The following is a 17,663-nucleotide window of genomic DNA, read 5'->3' on the forward strand; positions in this document are numbered from 1 at the left end:
TATCAGTCTCATTACGTGTGTGTATTATTACATATTATAGAGAGAGGAGCATGCAGAGCATGTGTTTGAGTGTGAGCCTGAGAGAGCAGATACTTTCTTACAATGTCTCATGTCTTTTATTACCTACATTTTTCATTTTTTAGGTTGTTTTTTTTGTTTGTTTGTTTGTTTGTTTGTTTTTGCGGTACACAGGCCTCTCACTGTTGTGGCCTCTCCCGTTGTGGAGCACAGGCTCCGGACGCGCAGGCTCAGCGGCCATGGCTCACAGGCCTAGCTGCTCCGCGGCATGTGGGATCTTCCCAGACCGGGGCACAAACCCATGTCCCCTGCATCGGCAGGCAGACTCTCAACCACTGTGCCACCAGGGAAGCCCATATTTTAAATTTTTTGAAGAACATCTGGACTATCTTCCATGGTGGCTGCACAGTTTTGTATTCTCCATAGTAGTGTACAGGGGTTATCTCCATGTTCTTGCCAGTACTTATTGTCTTTTGTGGGTTTTTTTGGTAATAGCCATCCTGACAGGTGTGAACTGTAAACTCATTGTGGTTTGGATTTGCACTTCCCTGACGATTAACAACATTGAGCTTTTTTCATATACCTATTTGCCATTTGTACATCTTCTTTGGAGAAATGTCTTGTTCCTCTGCCTGTTGCTTAATTGGGTTATTAGGGTTTTTTTTGCTGTTCAGCTGTAGGAATTCCTAATAGATTTTGGAGATTAACCCCTTTGCAGATACATGGTCTGCAAATATTTTCTCCAATTCTGTAGGTTGCCCTTTCACTGTGGTGATTATTTCTTTTGCTGTGTGGAAGCTTTTTGAGTTTGATGTAGTCTCAGTTGTGTACTTTTGTTTTTGTTTCGGTGTCATCTGTGAAATCATTGCCAAGACCAGTGTCATGAAGCTTTTTTTGTATGTTTTCTTGTAGAAGTTCTATAGTTTCAGGTCTTACATTTGAGTCTTTTTAATCAGTTTTGAGTTGATTTTTGTAAGTTGAGTTCAGTTTCATTCTTTTGTATGTGGATATCCAGTTTTCCCAATGCTGTTTGTTGAAGAGACTATCATTTCCCCACCATGTATTTGTGGCACACTTGTTGAAGATCAGTTAACTGTGTATGTGTGGATTGATTCTATAGATTTGTCTTTTTGTCAATACCATACTGTTTTGATTACTGTAACTTTGTAATATATTTTGAAATTAGGATGTGTGATGCCTGCATGAAATGATGTCTTTTGAATTGTGAAACTTTTAAATTTTGAAGTCTAATTTATCATTTTTTAAATAGCATGCTTTTGGTGTCATGTTTAAGAACTCTTGTCTAATATCAGAAAGATTTTCTGCTTTCTTTCAAATGTTTTATAATTTTAGCTCTTATATTTAAGTCTAATCCTTTTGAGTTAATATTTGTGCATGGTGTAAATTCATCTTTTCCCATGTGCATAGCCTGTTTTCCTAGTGAAAAGACTATTCTTTTCCCAATGAATTGCCCTGGATCCTCTGTCAAAGATCTATTGACTATAAATGTAAGGGTTTATTTCTGGATTCTCAAATCTGCTCTGTAGATCTATATAATCTATCCTTAATGTACTAGTACCTCACTGTCTTGATTACCTAAAGTTATTGAGTTTTGAAATTGGGAAGTGTAAATTCCTGACAACTTTGGTCACCTTCAAAATTGTTTTGGCTATTCTAAGTTATTTTAGTCTTCTAGTTAGCTGCGTTGTTTGGAAGAATATCTCTAAACATTTCTTAGCAGGTAGTTTGCTTTTAGTTATCTCTTTGCTGCTGATTTTTAATGCTACTGCATTAACAGATCAGATAACATTGTAGAAATTTCTGCTGTTTGGAATTTATTGAATTTTTCTTATTCTTAGTATGTGATTATTTTATGAATATTCTATGAATTTTTGAAAATAAGTCTTTCTTGGGACCATGTTCTACAATGTCAATTAAATCAATCTTGATACTTGGTTTTTCAAGTTCTATGTATCCTCCCTACTTTTGGTCAGTTTGGTCATTTTGGTTTTGATAGTCTTATACTGGTCTCCCACAATGATTGCATGTGTGTTAACATTTGTTAATTTTATTCTTTTTAATAGTTTTTGTTTTCTGCATCTCATTGCTGTGTTATTAGATGAATTCCTATTGTCTTATTGGTAGATTGTTCCATTTATTACATAAAATATCCTTCTTTGGGCTTCCCTGGTGGTGCAGTGGTTGAGAAACCGCCTGCCGATGCAGAGGACAGGGGTTCGTGCCCCGGTCCGGGAAGATCCCACATGCCACGGAGCGGCTGGGCCCGTGAGCCGTGGCCGCTGAGCCTGCGCGCCCGGAGCCTGTGCTCCGCAACGGGAGAGGCCACTGCAGTGAGAGGCCCGCGTACAGGAAAAAAAAAAAAAAAAAAAAATCCTTCTTCTGTTTAATATTGTTTTCTTTTAACCTTGATTTTATTTTGTCTGAAATTTAAATTGGGCATCTTTTTTTTTTTTGTTAGCATTTATCAGATTTGTCTATCTTGTCAAACAAGCCTTTAAATGATAATGGTATTCCTACTGTGCTATGGCTAGAATATTATAATTTTTTAATATGCATTGAATTTTTGGTATAGTCATGTTGGTAGAGGAAAATCTTACTTTGTGGTATTATTTTAACATGGCTTTTTTCTTTAAAAGATGGTCTGGATTTCTATTATTCCTCAAAACAACATGCTCAGAAGATGGTAGAATTTCTTCAGTGTACAGTTCCCACTAGGTATGTTTTGAACATACATGTGATTAAATACAGGGAACTGGGAATGAACTTAGGTCACATCCATTCTTCAGGCTTTGGCATCCTATCTTAAAATATTTAAATTATAGTAGGAATACTTACACAGTCAGTAAGCATTTATTGGATTAGCCACTTTAAGAGAAGTATTAGCCAAAGAGCATTAACAATCTCTTTGGGGAGCTAAACTTCACCCCACAATAGTAAGCACTGTAATACTGAACCACTGATTGAGTATGTTTAAATAAGCGAGAAGAAAAACGGGGGTAGAGGACTTTGGGGAGAAACTTCATGGAAGAGGAAGAACTTAAGCTCATAAAATGGGGAAATTTTCAAAAGTAGAGTTTGTATTGAAAAGTGAGATTAGTGTGAACAATGACTTGGGGTAGCCATTAGTGTGGCTTTTAATGGATGCTATATGTAGACTAGATTGTTCTAAGCCAAGGTCATGTTTTGGAGGTTTTCAGTAGGTAAAGTTGAAAAATAGTTAGGGTGCAGTCAGATAGGTGAAGGTTTTTAAATGAAGTGGACGAAATGAGGGTTCACCATAGCAGGCATCAGGAAGCTGTTTCAGACCTTGGACAGTAATGATTTGATTTGATGAAAATTCATATTCTTGAGACTATACAAATAAGGACCTTTGTTTTTTTATTACGATTAACTTTTTCTCTTAACAGATACAAAGCCTCACAGAGACTGATCTCTCAGGATGTCCATAGTAACACATACAATTACAAAAGCACTTTTTCTGTGGAAATTGTTCCAATATGCAAGGTACTTTTTCTCATTTAATTAATCCATGTCCTTCTTAATTGGTTTATATGTAATTACTAGGTCCTGGTTTCCTTCTGGGATTGGTTAAACATTTAGAAATCTTCCTTCTTAATGATTTCTGACACATTTCAGCCATGTTATAAAGATGTTTAAAAGTAATCATGCTTAAAATTATAAATTTTTAGTGTACTAATTAAAAGGCCTGGTTGCAGTTTTTATGGTGTCAATTCCTTAAACTTTGCAATCCTAGTGGACACTTGACAGTTCTGTGAAACTTTGAATACAGGAAATTACTTTAAAATAATTATCAGTGAACCACTTTGTGGAATATATGCAGACTGGATTTTTGCATGATAAAATTAAACTATTGCGGAAAGGAGATCATAGAATTATTTTTGTGATTTAAAAAAATATTTATTATTTATATTTGGCTGTGTTGGGTCTCTGTTGCTGCACGTGGGCTTTCTCTAGTTGCGTCGAGTTGGGGGCTGCTCTTCGTTGCGGTGCGTGAGCTCATGGCGGTGGCTTCTCTTGTTGTAGAGCATGGACTCTAGGTGTGCAGGCTTCAGTAGTTGTGGCTTGTGGACTTTAGAGCACAGGCTCAGTAGTTGTGGCACAGGGGCTTAGTTGCTCTGCAGCATGTGGGATCTCCCCAGACTAGGGCTCGAACCCATGTTCCCTGCATTGGCAGGTGGATTCTTAACCACTTTGCCACCAGGGAAATGCCTGTGATTTAAAAAATATAATCTGAATAACACTTAAGACATAGATTATCATTTCATTAATTGTACTAAGGTAAAACTCAGCTTCAAAAGTATAAATGAATTAAAATTCAACAAATAGTTATTGAGGATCTATTGTGTAGAAGGCTGTGTGTTAAGGATTATGTAGTAGAGGTCACTGCCACGTAGGAACTTGCATGTCCATGTTTAAATCACTAATAATGCCATAATTTATTGTGAGCATTCACCATAAAGTTATTATCTCTTATACTTACTATTATAAGTATATTTCACCTCTTCAAGTCTCGTAACAACGGGAGTAAATCATATCATCATTTGAAGATGAGGAAGTTGAAGCTTGGGGAGGTTAGATGACTTGCCCAAAGTTACGTAACTACAAAATGATGAAGCCAGGATTTGTGTCTAGGTCTGTGACTCTGAGGCTTTAAAGTTATCACTAATTTATGGTGTAGCATAGTACCAGGAATGAAATGATGACTTAAAACCGAGTCAGCAAATTTTTTCTGTAAAAGGCCAGATAGTAAATATTTTCAGCTTTTAGGCTATGTAATTGGTTTTGCAACTACTCAACTGTGCTGTTGTTGTACAGAAGTAGCCATAGATAATAGGTAAATGAGGGCTGAGGCTGTGTTCCAGCAAAACTTTAATTACAAAAATTTGGCCTGAGGATCTTATTTGCAGACTCCTAGTTTAAAACAGTGAACATTTTCCTGGTGCAAAACTGGAGTAGTATGAATCTAGGTATGAGGGCATATTTAGGCCATGTGTATTAAGTGCTTTGAGTGACTCATACAGGTATCTGGATAAATACGCAGTGAAAAGAAGTATTTTCATTAATCTTTGGAGACTCTTACTAAGTTAAAAAGAAAAGTAAAAGGACTGAACTAGGTGCCATTAGGGAGGCACAGAATGTTCCTTCAGAGGGGGAGCCTTATGAATAGATACAGCTTAAAATATAGCGCAGATCCTTTTTATATTTTAATGACAGCTTAAAAAGAGATAACCACACTGGTGGTAATATCTCCTGATGCACACATAGGCATCTGTGCTTTTAAGGGGGCATTAGAGCTTTGATTTCATATTGGTACATGTAGACAAGAAGGAGGAACACGTGGCTCTTCTGAAATTAATTTTCTTTTTAATAATGGTTATGTTTTTTTAAAAACTATTTTTAGCTGCGTAGGGTCCTCATTACTGCATGAGGGCTTTCTCTAGTTGCAGGGAATGGGGGCTACTCTTCGTTGCAGTGCGTAGGCTTTTCATTGTGGTGGCTTCTCTTGTTGCAGAGCATGGGCTCTGGGCGCAGGCTTCAGTAGTTGTGGCACACAGGCCCTAGAGTACAGGTTGTGGCGCACAGGCTTAGTTGCTCCGCGGCATGTGGGGCCTTTGCGGACTAGGGGTCGAACACGTGTCCCCTGCATTGGCAGGTGGATTCTTAACCACTGTGCCACCAGGGAAGTCACTGAAATTAATTTTTATAGAGATTAAATGAAGGCACAAATAGATTAGAAAATCACTGTCCTTTTGGTGTTTATAATACTTTGCTTGGAATGTACACTATATTAACATAGAGTAAAAAGCAGGCATTTGCACTTCAATACAATTGAAACAAACTTAATAGTTTGACTAGGATCTGGAAAATATTTTTTAAAGCATTTTTATTAAGACATATATTCCCATCTTAAGAAGGTGTAGCGTATTTTCTGTTTCTTTAAGGTCTGATTCTTTTTTTTAGGCCCTTTGTTGATACATAGAATTAAATATGACATTTTGGTTTGGGCAAATGCACTTGAATCAGCTTTACATTGATGAGTGTTTATTGTAGACTTATTTAGGATTTCCTTCACATTAAATGTTAGTTCTTATGCCTAGGATAATGTTGTTTGTCTGTCTCCAAAACTGGCACAAAGCCTGGGAAACATGAACCAGATTTGTGTGTGTATTCGAGTAACCAGTGTCATCCATCTCATAGATCCGAATACCCTACAAGGTAAGTTTTCGAAACTATTTGCCTTGATGGTTCTCTCCAGCAAGCAGTAGTAATTTGTTAATGTTAATGTTATCAAGCATTCTTAGTAACATTGTTTTAAAAAAACTACAGTGGTTAAAATTTTTACCATACAGTGTTTTAAAATACTGGAATTTTTAAAGCTTTTAATAAATTATCCTTGTATTTTTTTGGTGGAAGAAAGATTTCTGTGAACTTTTAAATTTTTATTAGTTGTATTCCATTTAGAGTATAATTGCTTTACAATAGTGTGTTAGTTTCTGCTTTATAACAAAGTGAATCAGCTATACATATACATATATCCCCATGTCTCCGCCCTCTTGCATCTCCCTCACACCCTCCTTATCCCACCCCTCTAGGTGGTCACAAAGCACCAAGCTGATCTCCCTGTGCTATGCGGCTGCTTCCCACTAGCTATCTGTTTTACATTTGGTAGTGTATATATATGTCCATGACACTCTCTCAGTTTGTCCCAGCTTACCTTCCGCCTCCCTGTGTTCTCAAGTCCATTCTCTATGTCTGCATCTTTATTCCTGTCCTGCTCCTAGGTTCTTCAGGACCATTTTTTTTTTTAGAATCCACATATATGTGTTAGCCTACGGTGTTTGTTTTTCTCTTTCAGACTTACTTCACTCTGTATGAGAGTCTCTAGGTCCATCCACCTCACTACAAATAACGCAATTTCATTTCTTTTTATGGCTGAGTAATATTCCATTGTATATATATGCCACATCTTCTTTATCCATTCATCTGTCGATGGACACTAAGGTTGCTTCTATGTCCTGGATATTGTAAATAGTGCTGCAATGAACATTGTGGTACATGATTCTTTGAATTATGGTTTCCTCAGGGTATATGCCCAGTAGTGGGATTGCTGGGTTGTATGGTAGTTGTATTTTTAGTCATTTAAGGAACCTCCATACTGTTCTCCATAGTGGCTGTATCAATTTACATTCCCACCAACAGTGCAAGAGGGTTCCCTTTTCTCCACACCCTCTCCAGCATTTATTGTTTGTAGATTTTTAGATGATGGCCATTCTCACGGGTGTGAGGTGATACCTCATTGTATTTTCTATTAGCATTTCTCCAATGATTAGTGATGTTGAGCATTCTTTCATGTGTTTGTTGGCAATCTGTATATCTTCTTTGGAGAAATGTCTGTTTAGGTCTGCTGCCCATTTTTGGATTGGGTTGTCTTTTTTTGATATTGAGCTGCATGAGCTGCTTGTAAATTTTGGAGATTAATCCTTTGTCAGTTGTTTCGTTGGCAAAACACTTTCTCCCATTCTGAGGGTTGTCTTTTTCCTTTGCTGTGCAAAAGCTTTTAAGTTTCATTAGGTCCCATTTGTTTATTTTTGTTTTTATTTCCATTTCTCAAGGAGGTGGGTCAAAAAAGATCTTGCTGTGATTTATGTCATAGAATGTCCTGCCTGTGTTTTCCTCTAAGAGTTTGAGTGTCTGGCCGTACATTTAGGTCTTTAATCCATCTTGAGTTTATTTTTGTGTACAGTGTTAGGGAGTGTTCTAATTTCATTCTTTTACATGTAGCTGTCCAGTTTTCCCAGCACCCCTTATTGAAGAGGCTGTCTTTTCTCCACTGTATATTCTTGCCTATTTTACCAAAGATAAGGTGACCATATGTGCGTGGGTTTATCTCTGGGCTTTCTATCCTGTTCTGTTGATCTATATTTCTGTTTTTGTGCCAGTACCATACTGTCTTGATTACTGCAGCTTTGTAGTGTAGTCTGAAGTCAGGGAGCCTGATTCCTCCAGCTCCATTTTTCGTTCTCAAGATTGCTTTGGCTATTCGGGGTCTTTTGCGTTTCCGTACAAATTGTGAAATTTTTTGTTCTAGTTCTGTGAAAAATGCCAGTTGTAGTTTGATAGGTAGATTGCATTGAATCTGTAGATTGTTTTGGGTAGTAGAGTCATTTTCACAATGTTCAGTCTTCCAATCCAAGAACATGGTATATCTCTCCATCTATTTGTATCATCTTTAATTTCTTTCATCAGTGTCTTATAATTTCCTGCATACAGGTCTTTTGTCTCCTTAGGTAGGCTTATTCCTAGATATTTTATTCTTTTTATTGCATTGGTAAATGGGAGTGTTTTCTTAATTTCACTTCCAGATTTTCCATTAGTGTATCGGAATGCCAGAGATTTCTGTGCATTAATTTTGTATCCTGCTACTTCACCAAATTCATTGATTAGCTCTAGTAGTTTTCTGGTAGCATCTTTAGGATTCTCTATGTAGAGTATCATGTCATCTGCAAAGAGTGACAGCTTTACTTCTTTTCCGATTTGGATTCCTTTTATTTATTTTTCTTCTCTGATTGCTGTGGCTAAAACGTCCAAAACTGTGTTGAATAATAGTGGTGAGAGTGGGCAACCTTGTCTTGTTCCTGATGTTAGTGGAAATGGTTTCAGTTTTTCACCACAGAGGACGATATTGGCTGTGGGTTTGTCATATATGGCTTTTATTATGTTGAGGAAAGTTCCCTCTATGCCTACTTTCTGGAGAGATTTTGTCATAAGTTGGTGTTGAATTTTGTCAAAAGCTTTCTCTGCATCTATTGAGATGATCATATGGTTTTTCTCCTTCAGTTTGTTGATATGGTGTATCACAATGATTGATTTGCGTATATAGAAGAATCCTTGCATTCCTGGTATAAACCCCACTTGATCATGGTGTATGATCCTTTTAATGTGCTGTTGGATTCTGTTTGCTAGTATTTTGTTGAGGATTTTTGCATCTATGTTCATCAGTGATATTGGCCTGTAATTTTCTTTCTTTCTTTGTGACATCTTTGTCTGGTTTTGGTATCAGGGTGATGGTGGCCTCATAGAATGAGTTTAGGAGTGTTCCTTCCTCTGCTATATTTTGGGCGAGTTTGTGGAGGATAGGTGTTAGCTCTTCTCTAAATGTTTTTTAGAATTTGCCTGTGAAGCCATCTGGTCCTGGGCTTTTGTTTGTTGGAAGATGTTTAATCACAGTTTCAATTTCACTGCTTCTGATTGGTCTGTTCATATTTTCTATTTCTTCCTGTTTCAGTCTCAGCAGGTTGGGCATTTCTAAGAATTTGTCCATTTCTTCCAGGTTGTCCATTTTATTCGCAGAGTTGCTTGCAGTAATCTCTCATAATCTTTTCTATTTCTCAGTGTCAGTTGTTACTTCTCCTTTTTCATTTCTAATTCTATTGTTTGAGTGTTCTCCCTTTTTTTTCTTGATGAGTCTGGCTAATGGTTTATCAATTTTGTTTATCTTCTCAAAGAACCAGCTTTTAGTTTTATTGATCCTTGCTATCGTTTCCTTCATTTCTTTTTCATTTATTTCTGATCTGATCTTTATGATTTCTTTCCTTCTGCTAACTTTAGGGGTTTTTTTGTTCTTCTTTCTCTGATTGCTTTAGGTACAACGTTAGGTTGTTTATTTGAGAGGTTTCTTGTTTCTTAAGGTAGGATTGTATTGCTATAAACTTTCCTCTTAGAACTGCTTTTGCTGCATCCCATAGGTTTTGGGTCATCATGTTTTCATTGTCATTTGTTTCTATGTAGTTTTTGATTTTCTCTTTGATTTCTTCAGTGGTCACTTCGTTATTAAGTAGTGTATTGTTTATCCTCCATGTGTTTGTATTTTTTACAGGTGTTTTCTTGTAATTGATATCTAGTCTCATAGCATTGTGGTCAGAAAAGATACTTGATACGATTTCAATTTTCTTAAATTTACTGAGGCTTGATTTGTGACCCAAGATATGATATATCCTGGAGAATGTTCACCATGAGCACTTGAGAAGAATGTGTAGTTTTTGGATGGAATGTCCTATAAATATCAATTAAGTCCCTCTTGTTTAATATATCATTTAAAGCTTGTGTCTCCTTATTTATTTTCATTTTAGATGATCTGTCCATTGGTGAAAGTGGGGTGTTAAAAGTCCCCTACTATGATTGTGTTACTATCAGTTTCCCCTTTTATGGCTGTTAGCATTCATCTTATGTATTGTGGTGCTCCTTCATTGGGTGCATAAATATTTATAATTATTATATCTTCTTCTTGGATTGATCCTTTGATCATTATATAGTGCCCTTCTTTGTCTCTTGTAATAGTCTTTATTTTAAAGTCTGTTTTGTCTGATACAAGAATTGCTACTCTAGCTTTCTTTTGGTTTCTCATTTTCATGGAATATCTTTTTCCATCCCCTCCCTTTCAGTCTGTATGTGTCCCTAGGTCTGAAGTGGGTCTCTTGTAGACAGCATATATATGGGTCTTGTTATTGTATCCATTCATCGAGTGTATGTCTTTTGGTTGGAGCATTTAATCCGTTCACATTTAAGGTAATTATTGATATGTGTGTTCCTATTGCCGTTTTCTTAATTATTTTGGGTTTGTTTTTGTAGGTCTTTCTTTATCTTGTGTTTCCTGCCTAGAGAAGTTCCTTTAGCTTTTGTTGTAAAGCTGGTTTGGTGGTGCTGAATTCTCTTAGCTTTTGCTTGTCTGTAAAGGTTTTAATTTCTTTGTCAAATCCGAGATCCTTGCTGGGTATAGTAATCTTGGTTGTAGGTTTTTCTGTTTCATTACTTTAAATATGTCCTGCCACTCTGTTCTGGCTTGCACGGTTTCTGCTGAAAGATCAGCTGTTAACCTTATGAGGATTCCGTATGTTATTTGTTTTCTTTCCCTTGGTGCTTTTAATATTTTTTCTTCTGTATTTAATTTTTGATAGTTTGATTAATATTTGTCTTGGCTTGTCTCTCCTTGGATTTGTCCTGTATGGGACCGTCTGCATTTCCTGGACTTGATTGACTGTTTCTTTTCCCATATTAGGGAAGTTTTCAATATAATCTCTTCACATATTTTCTCAGTCCCTTTCTTTTTCTCTTCTTCTTCTGGGACCCCTATAATTTGAATGTTGGTGTGTTTAATAATGTCCCAGAGGACTCTGAGCCTGTCCTCAATTCTTTTCATTTTTTTTTTCTTTATTCTGCTCTGCAGTAGTTATTTCCACTATTTTATCTTCCAGGTCACTTATCTGATCTTATGCCTTAGTTTTTCTGCTATTGATTCCTTGTAGAGAATTTTAAATTTCATTTATTGTGCTGTTCATCATTGTTTGTTTGTCTTTAGTTCTTCTAGGTCCTTGTTAAACATTTCTTATATTTTCTCCATTCTATTTCCAAGATTTTGGATCATCTTTACTATCATTACTCTGAATTTTTCATTCAGGTAGACTGCTTATTTCATCTTCATTTGTTTGGTGTGGTGGGTTTTAACCTTGCTCCTTCATCTGCTGTGTGTTTCTCTGTCTTCTCATTTTGCTTAACTTATGGTGTTTGGGGTCTCGTTTTCTCAACCTGCAGGATTGTAGTTCCCGGTTTATGGAGTCTGCCCCCAGTGGCTAAGGTTGGTCCATTGGGTTGTGTAGGCTTCCTGCTGGAGGGCACTGATGCCTGTGTTCTGGTGGGTGAGGCTGGATATTGTCCTTCTGGCGGGCAGTACTGCGTCTGGGGTGTGTTTTGGGGTGCCTGTTACCTTATTATGATTTTAGGCAGCGTCTCTGCTAATGGGTGGTGTTGTGTTCCTGTGTTGCCAGTTGTTTGGCATTGGGTGTCCAACACTGTAGTTTGCTCATCGTTGAGTCGAGCTGGGTCTTAGCGTTGAGATGGAGATCCCTGGGAGAGTTTTTTCCTTTTGATATTACGTGGAGTTGGGTGGTTTCTGGTGGACTAATGTCCTGAACTCAACTCTCCCATCTCAGAGTCACAGACCTGACACCTGGCCAGAGCGCCAAGGGCCTGTCAGCCACATGGCTTTTGAGGCCACCAGTGTAGATGAAAGTATAGGTGGAGTCTGAGTATCTGAAATTAGCCTCCTGGGTTGCTGCTGCTGAAACCCTGGAGGTGGGCTCGGAGGCTCTAGACGTTCACCCAGGACTGCATTTGTTGGCTTTTGAAATACTTCAGTTCTTTTGTTCTTTAATGTTCTTTGTTTATTTTCAGTTGCAGATATTGATGGCAACACTTTTTGGAGTCACCCTTTCAATAGTTTATGCCATCCCAAACAGCTAGAGGAGTTTATTGTTATGGAATGCAGCATAGTACGAGATCTAAAGCGCAATGCAGGTGCTGGAATGATATCAAAAAAGGTAAGTTCCATCCTGCTTACCTCCCCCTAACCCCTAACTTACTGTTTGAGTATCTCTCTGTCTCTTGTTTTTAAAAATCTTTTTGTTTTAAAAAATTTGTTGGTAATTCCAAAATGTGGTTCCAAATAAGCTAACAGCACATTCAGTTAAAAATGCATTGTGTGTTTGTATAACATTTGCTTTTAACATGTGGTCATTGTGGTGAAAACTATCAGACTTATATTATCTAGTAAGTTAACTTTTTAATATTGGAAAAATTTAAAAAAATATTATTATGAAAAAGCATTTCCTTTCCTTTTGTGCAGAAGGAGCAAATGACAAGCTTAATCCTCTTTGGCTTTTTAAAAAATTTCAAACATGTTAAATTAAATATATATATATAAAATCATTAAATACTGAATACTTCAATAATCATCTCTAAAACATAGAAACATTTTCTGTACAATCAAAGTACTATCATACATATAAACTGCATAGTTTGCCAGATTTCTTTATTTGTCCCAAAGTTCCTTTTATGGTTCGTTCAAACCAGTGTCTAGTTGGGAACTGTATATTGAATGTGAATATTGTACCTCTTAAGTATTTAATAACAGCCCCCCCCCTTTTTTTTCTAATTCATTTTTTTATGATACCGACTTCCTAATGCAACTAGGGCATTTATTTATCTTGTGGATCTAGTCTTATTGTTTCCTCATGATGTCATTTAACTTGCTTTGTAATCTCTTGTATTTCCTCTAAACTGGAAAATGGATCTAAAGTCTTATTTAAGTTTAGGTTAGTTTTTTTTTTTTTGGCAGAACATTTCAGAGGTGATGCTATGTACCTTTTATGATATATCAAGAGGCAAGTAATGTTTGGCTTTTTATCTGATAGCCAGGTCTTTCCATTGTAATTTATGAAATTTTTCCCTTTGCTACTACCCTGCCTCCCTTCCTCCTTCCCTCCCTCTCAGATTGCCTCAAGTGTAGCCAGTAGGAGCCCCTTCGGAACAGTTTTTGTTTCCTTCAAAAAAATTTTTTTAATGACTTACTTTTTTTAGAGCACTTTTAGTTTCACAGCAAAATTAAGAGGAGGTAAAAGATTTCTTGTATACTCCTTGCCTCCACACATGCATAGCTTCTGCCATTATCAAATGCCCTTCTCCTGCCGAAAGAGTGGTGCATTTGTTACAATTGATGAATCTACATCGACACATTATAATCACCCAGTGTCCATATTTTACATTAGGATTCCCTCTTGGTATTGTACTTTCTGTGGGTTTGGACAAATGTATAGTGACGTGTATCCATTATTATAGTATCATGCCGGATATTTTCACTGCCCTTAAAATCCTCCATGCTCTGCCTGTTCATCCTTGCATCACTCCTAACCCCTGGCAATCACTGATTTTTTTTTTTAATACTGTCTGTATAGTTTTGCCTTTTCAAGAGTGTCATGTAATTAGACTCATACAGTTTTTTCATATTGGCTTCTTTCACTTAGCAATGTGCATTTAAATTTTGTCCATGTATTTTCACGGCTTAATAGCTCTTTTTTTTAAATTGCCAAATAATATTGTTTTGCTGTACCACAGTTTACTCATTCACCTACTGAAGAACATATTGGTTGCTTCCAAGTTTTGGCAGTTATCAATAAAGGTGCTATAAACATTCTTTTGCATGTTTTTGTGTGGACGTGAGTTTTCAGCTTCTTTGTGTAAATACCAAGGAGCATGTTTGTTGGATCATTTGGTAAGAGTATGTTTAGTTTCGTAAGAAACTGCCAAACTGTCTTCCATAGTGGTGGTATCATCTTGCATTCCCACCAGTAATGTATGAGAATTCCTGTTGCTCCACATCTTCACCAACATTTGATGTCAGGATTTTGGATTTGTCAGTGTTTAGGGCCTTCCTAATAGGTATATAGTAGTATCTCATTGTCATTTTAATTTTTATTTCCCTGATGACACATGATGAGTATTTTCTCATGCTTATTTGCCATCTGTATGTCTTTTTTGGTGAGGTGTCTGTTAAGTTCTTTGGCCCATTTTTTAATCAGGTTGTTTGTTTTCTTATTTTTGAGTTTTAAGAGTTATTTGTGTATTTTGGTTAAAAGTCCTTTGTTAGATATGTTTTTTGCAAATATTTTCTCCCAGTGTGGTTTATCATCTTATTCTCTTGACATTGTCTTTCAGAGAGCAGAAGTTTTTAATTTTAATGAAGTCCAGGTTATCAACTGTTCTTTCATGGATCCTGCCTTTGTTATTGTATTGAAAAAGTCATTGCCAAACCCAAGGTCAGCTAGATTTTCTCCTTTGTTATCTTCTAGGAGTTCTATAGTTGTGTGCTGTACACTTAGGTCTGTGATCCATTTTGAGTTAATTTTTGTGAAGGGTGTAAGGTTTGTGTCCAGATTGACTTTTTTTTTTTTTTTTTTTGCATGTCAATGTCCAGTTATTTTAGCACCATTAGTTGAAAAGACTGTCTTTGTTCCATTGTATTGCCTTTGCTCCCTTGTCAAAGATCAGTTGACTGTATTTATTTGGGTATATTTCTGGGCTCTCTTATTTTGTTCCACTGATGTAAAATATTTGTTTATTCTTTTGTCAGGACCACACTGTCGTGATTACTGTAGCATTATAGTAAGTCTTCAAGTTGGGTAGTGTCAGTCCTTCAACTTTGTTCTTCTCCTTCAAAACTGTGTTGACTGTTGAGGATCTTTTGTCCTGGTATAACTTTAAAAGCAGTTGTCGATATCCACAAAATATCTTACTGGAAAGTTTTTTTAATTGAAACATAGTTGACATACAACAGTATGTTATTTTCAGGTGTACTACACAAGTGATTTGATATTTTTATGCATTATGAAATGATCACCATGATAAGTGTAGTAACCATCTGTTCCCATACAAAGTTATTACAGTATTATTGACCATATTCCTTATGCTGTATATTATGCCTCTGTGGCTAAACTTGTTGGGATTTTGATTGGAATTGCATGAATCTGTAGGTCAAGTTGGGCAGAATTTACATCTTGACAATATTGAGTTTTCCTGTCCAGGAACATGGAACATCGCTCTGTTTTAGTTCTTTGATTTTGTTCATCAGAATTTTGTAGATTTCCTCATACAGATCTTGTACATATTTTGTTAGACTTACACCTAAGTATTTCATTTTTGGGGGGGTGCTAATGTAAACGGTATTTTTAAAATTCAAATTCCACTTTTTTATGTTGGTATATACGAAAGTGACTTTCGTTTATAACCTTGTATCCTATAACCTTGCTGTATTACGGGAGCTCTTTGGTCCGTTTAAATTTTCTATGTAGATGACCATCTCATCTGCAAAGATAAGTTTATTTTTACCTTTCCAATTTATATACCTTTCACTTCCCTTTCTTATCTTTTGTATTAGCTAGGGTTTCCAGTAGGATATTGAAAATGAGTAGTGAGAGGGAACATTCTTGCCTTGTACCTGATCTTAGTGGGAAAGCTGCACGTTTCTCACTATTAATTATAATGTTAGGTTTAAGGTTTTCTTAATGCATATTCTTTATCAGGTGGAGGAAGTTCTCCTCTATTTGTAGTTTACTGAGAGGTTTTTTTTTTTTATCATGAATGGGTGTTGGATTTTTTTTTTTTAGCACCATTACTGAGTATAATTGCTTTACAATGGTGTGTTAGTGTCTGCTTTATAACAAAGTGAATTAGTTATACATATGTTCCATATCTCTTCTCTTTTGCATCTCCCTCCCTCCCACCCTCCCTATCCCACCCCTCTAGGTGGTCACAAAGTACGGAGCTGACCTCCCTGTGCTATGCGGCTGCTTCCCACTAGCTATCTATTTTACATTTGGTAGTGTATATATGTCCATGCCACTCTATCACTTCATCCCAGCTTACCCTTCCCCCTCCCCATATCCTCAAGTCCATTCTCTAGTAGGTCTGTGTCTTTATTCCCATCTTACCCCTAGGTTCTTCATGACCTTTTTTTTTTTTTCTTAGATTCCATATATATCTGTCAGCATACGGTATTTGTTTTTCTCTTTCTGATTTACTTCACTCTGTATGACAGACTCTAGATCCATCCACCTCACTACAAATAATTCAATTTCATTTCCTTTTATGGCTGAGTAATAATATTCCATTGTATATATGTGCCACATCTTACTTACCCATTCATCTCTTGATGGACACTTAGGTTGCTTCCATGTCCTGGATATTGTAAATAGAGCTGCAATGAACATTGTGGTACATGACTTTTTGATTTATGGTTTTCTCAGGGTATATGCCCAGTAGTGGGATTGCTGGGTCATATGGTAGTTGTATTTTTAGTCTTTTAAGGAGCCTCCATACTGTTCTCCATAGTGGCTGTATCAATTTACATTCCCACTAACAGTGCAAGAGGATTCCCTTTCCTCCACACCCCCTGCAGCATTTATTATTTCTAGAGTTTTTGATGATGGCCATTCTGACTGGTGTGAGATGATATCTCATTGTAGTTTTCATTTGCATTTCTCTAGTAATTAATGATGTTGAGCATTCTTTCATGTGTTTGTTGGCAATCTCTGTGTCTTCTTTGGAGAAGTGTCTGTTTAGGTCTGCTGCCCATTTTTGGATTGGGTTGTTTGTTTTTTTGTTATTGAGCTGCATGAGCTGCTTGTAAATTTTGGATATTAATCCTTTGTCAGTTGCTTCATTTGCAAATATTTTCTCCTATTCTGAGGGTTGTCTTTTGGTCTTGTTTATGGTATCCTTTGCTGTGCAAAAGCTTTTAAGTTTCATTAGGTCCCATTTGTTTTTTTTTCTTGTCATTTCCATTTCTCTAGGAGGTGGGTTAAAAACGATCTTGCTGTGATTTATGTCATAGAGTGTTCTGCCTACGTTTTCCTCTAGAGTTTGATAGTTTCTGGCCTTACATTTAGGTCTTTAATCCATTTTGAGCTTATTTTTGTGTCTGGTGTTAGGGAGTGTTCTAATCTCATTCTTTTACATGCAGCTGTCCAGTTTTCCCAGCACCCCTTATTGAAGAGGCTGTCTTTTCTCCACTGTATATTCTTGCCTATTTTACCAAAGATAAGGTGACCATATGTGCGTGGGTTTATCTCTGGGCTTTCTATCCTGTTCTGTTGATCTATATTTCTGTTTTTGTGCCAGTACCATACTGTCTTGATTACTGCAGCTTTGTAGTGTAGTCTGAAGTCAGGGAGCCTGATTCCTCCAGCTCCATTTTTCGTTCTCAAGATTGCTTT

General features: G+C 36.6%; 1 protein-coding gene across 3 annotated transcripts in view; it reads left to right on the forward strand.

Moving 5' to 3' along the window:
• Positions 1-17,663, forward strand: part of NMD3 (NMD3 ribosome export adaptor) — a 43,066-nt gene that overhangs the window by 13,113 nt on the left and 12,290 nt on the right. For all 3 annotated transcript variants that reach the window (XM_059063611.2, XM_067033934.1, XM_067033933.1), the window contains exons 8-11: positions 2,676-2,754; positions 3,447-3,543; positions 6,159-6,276; positions 12,289-12,434. In XM_059063611.2, the coding sequence (XP_058919594.1) occupies positions 2,676-2,754; positions 3,447-3,543; positions 6,159-6,276; positions 12,289-12,434 (440 nt within the window). The remainder of the gene's footprint in view (positions 1-2,675; positions 2,755-3,446; positions 3,544-6,158; positions 6,277-12,288; positions 12,435-17,663) is intronic.

This window comes from Kogia breviceps, chromosome 5 (assembly GCF_026419965.1).
Source record: "Kogia breviceps isolate mKogBre1 chromosome 5, mKogBre1 haplotype 1, whole genome shotgun sequence".
NCBI lineage: Eukaryota > Metazoa > Chordata > Mammalia > Artiodactyla > Physeteridae > Kogia > Kogia breviceps.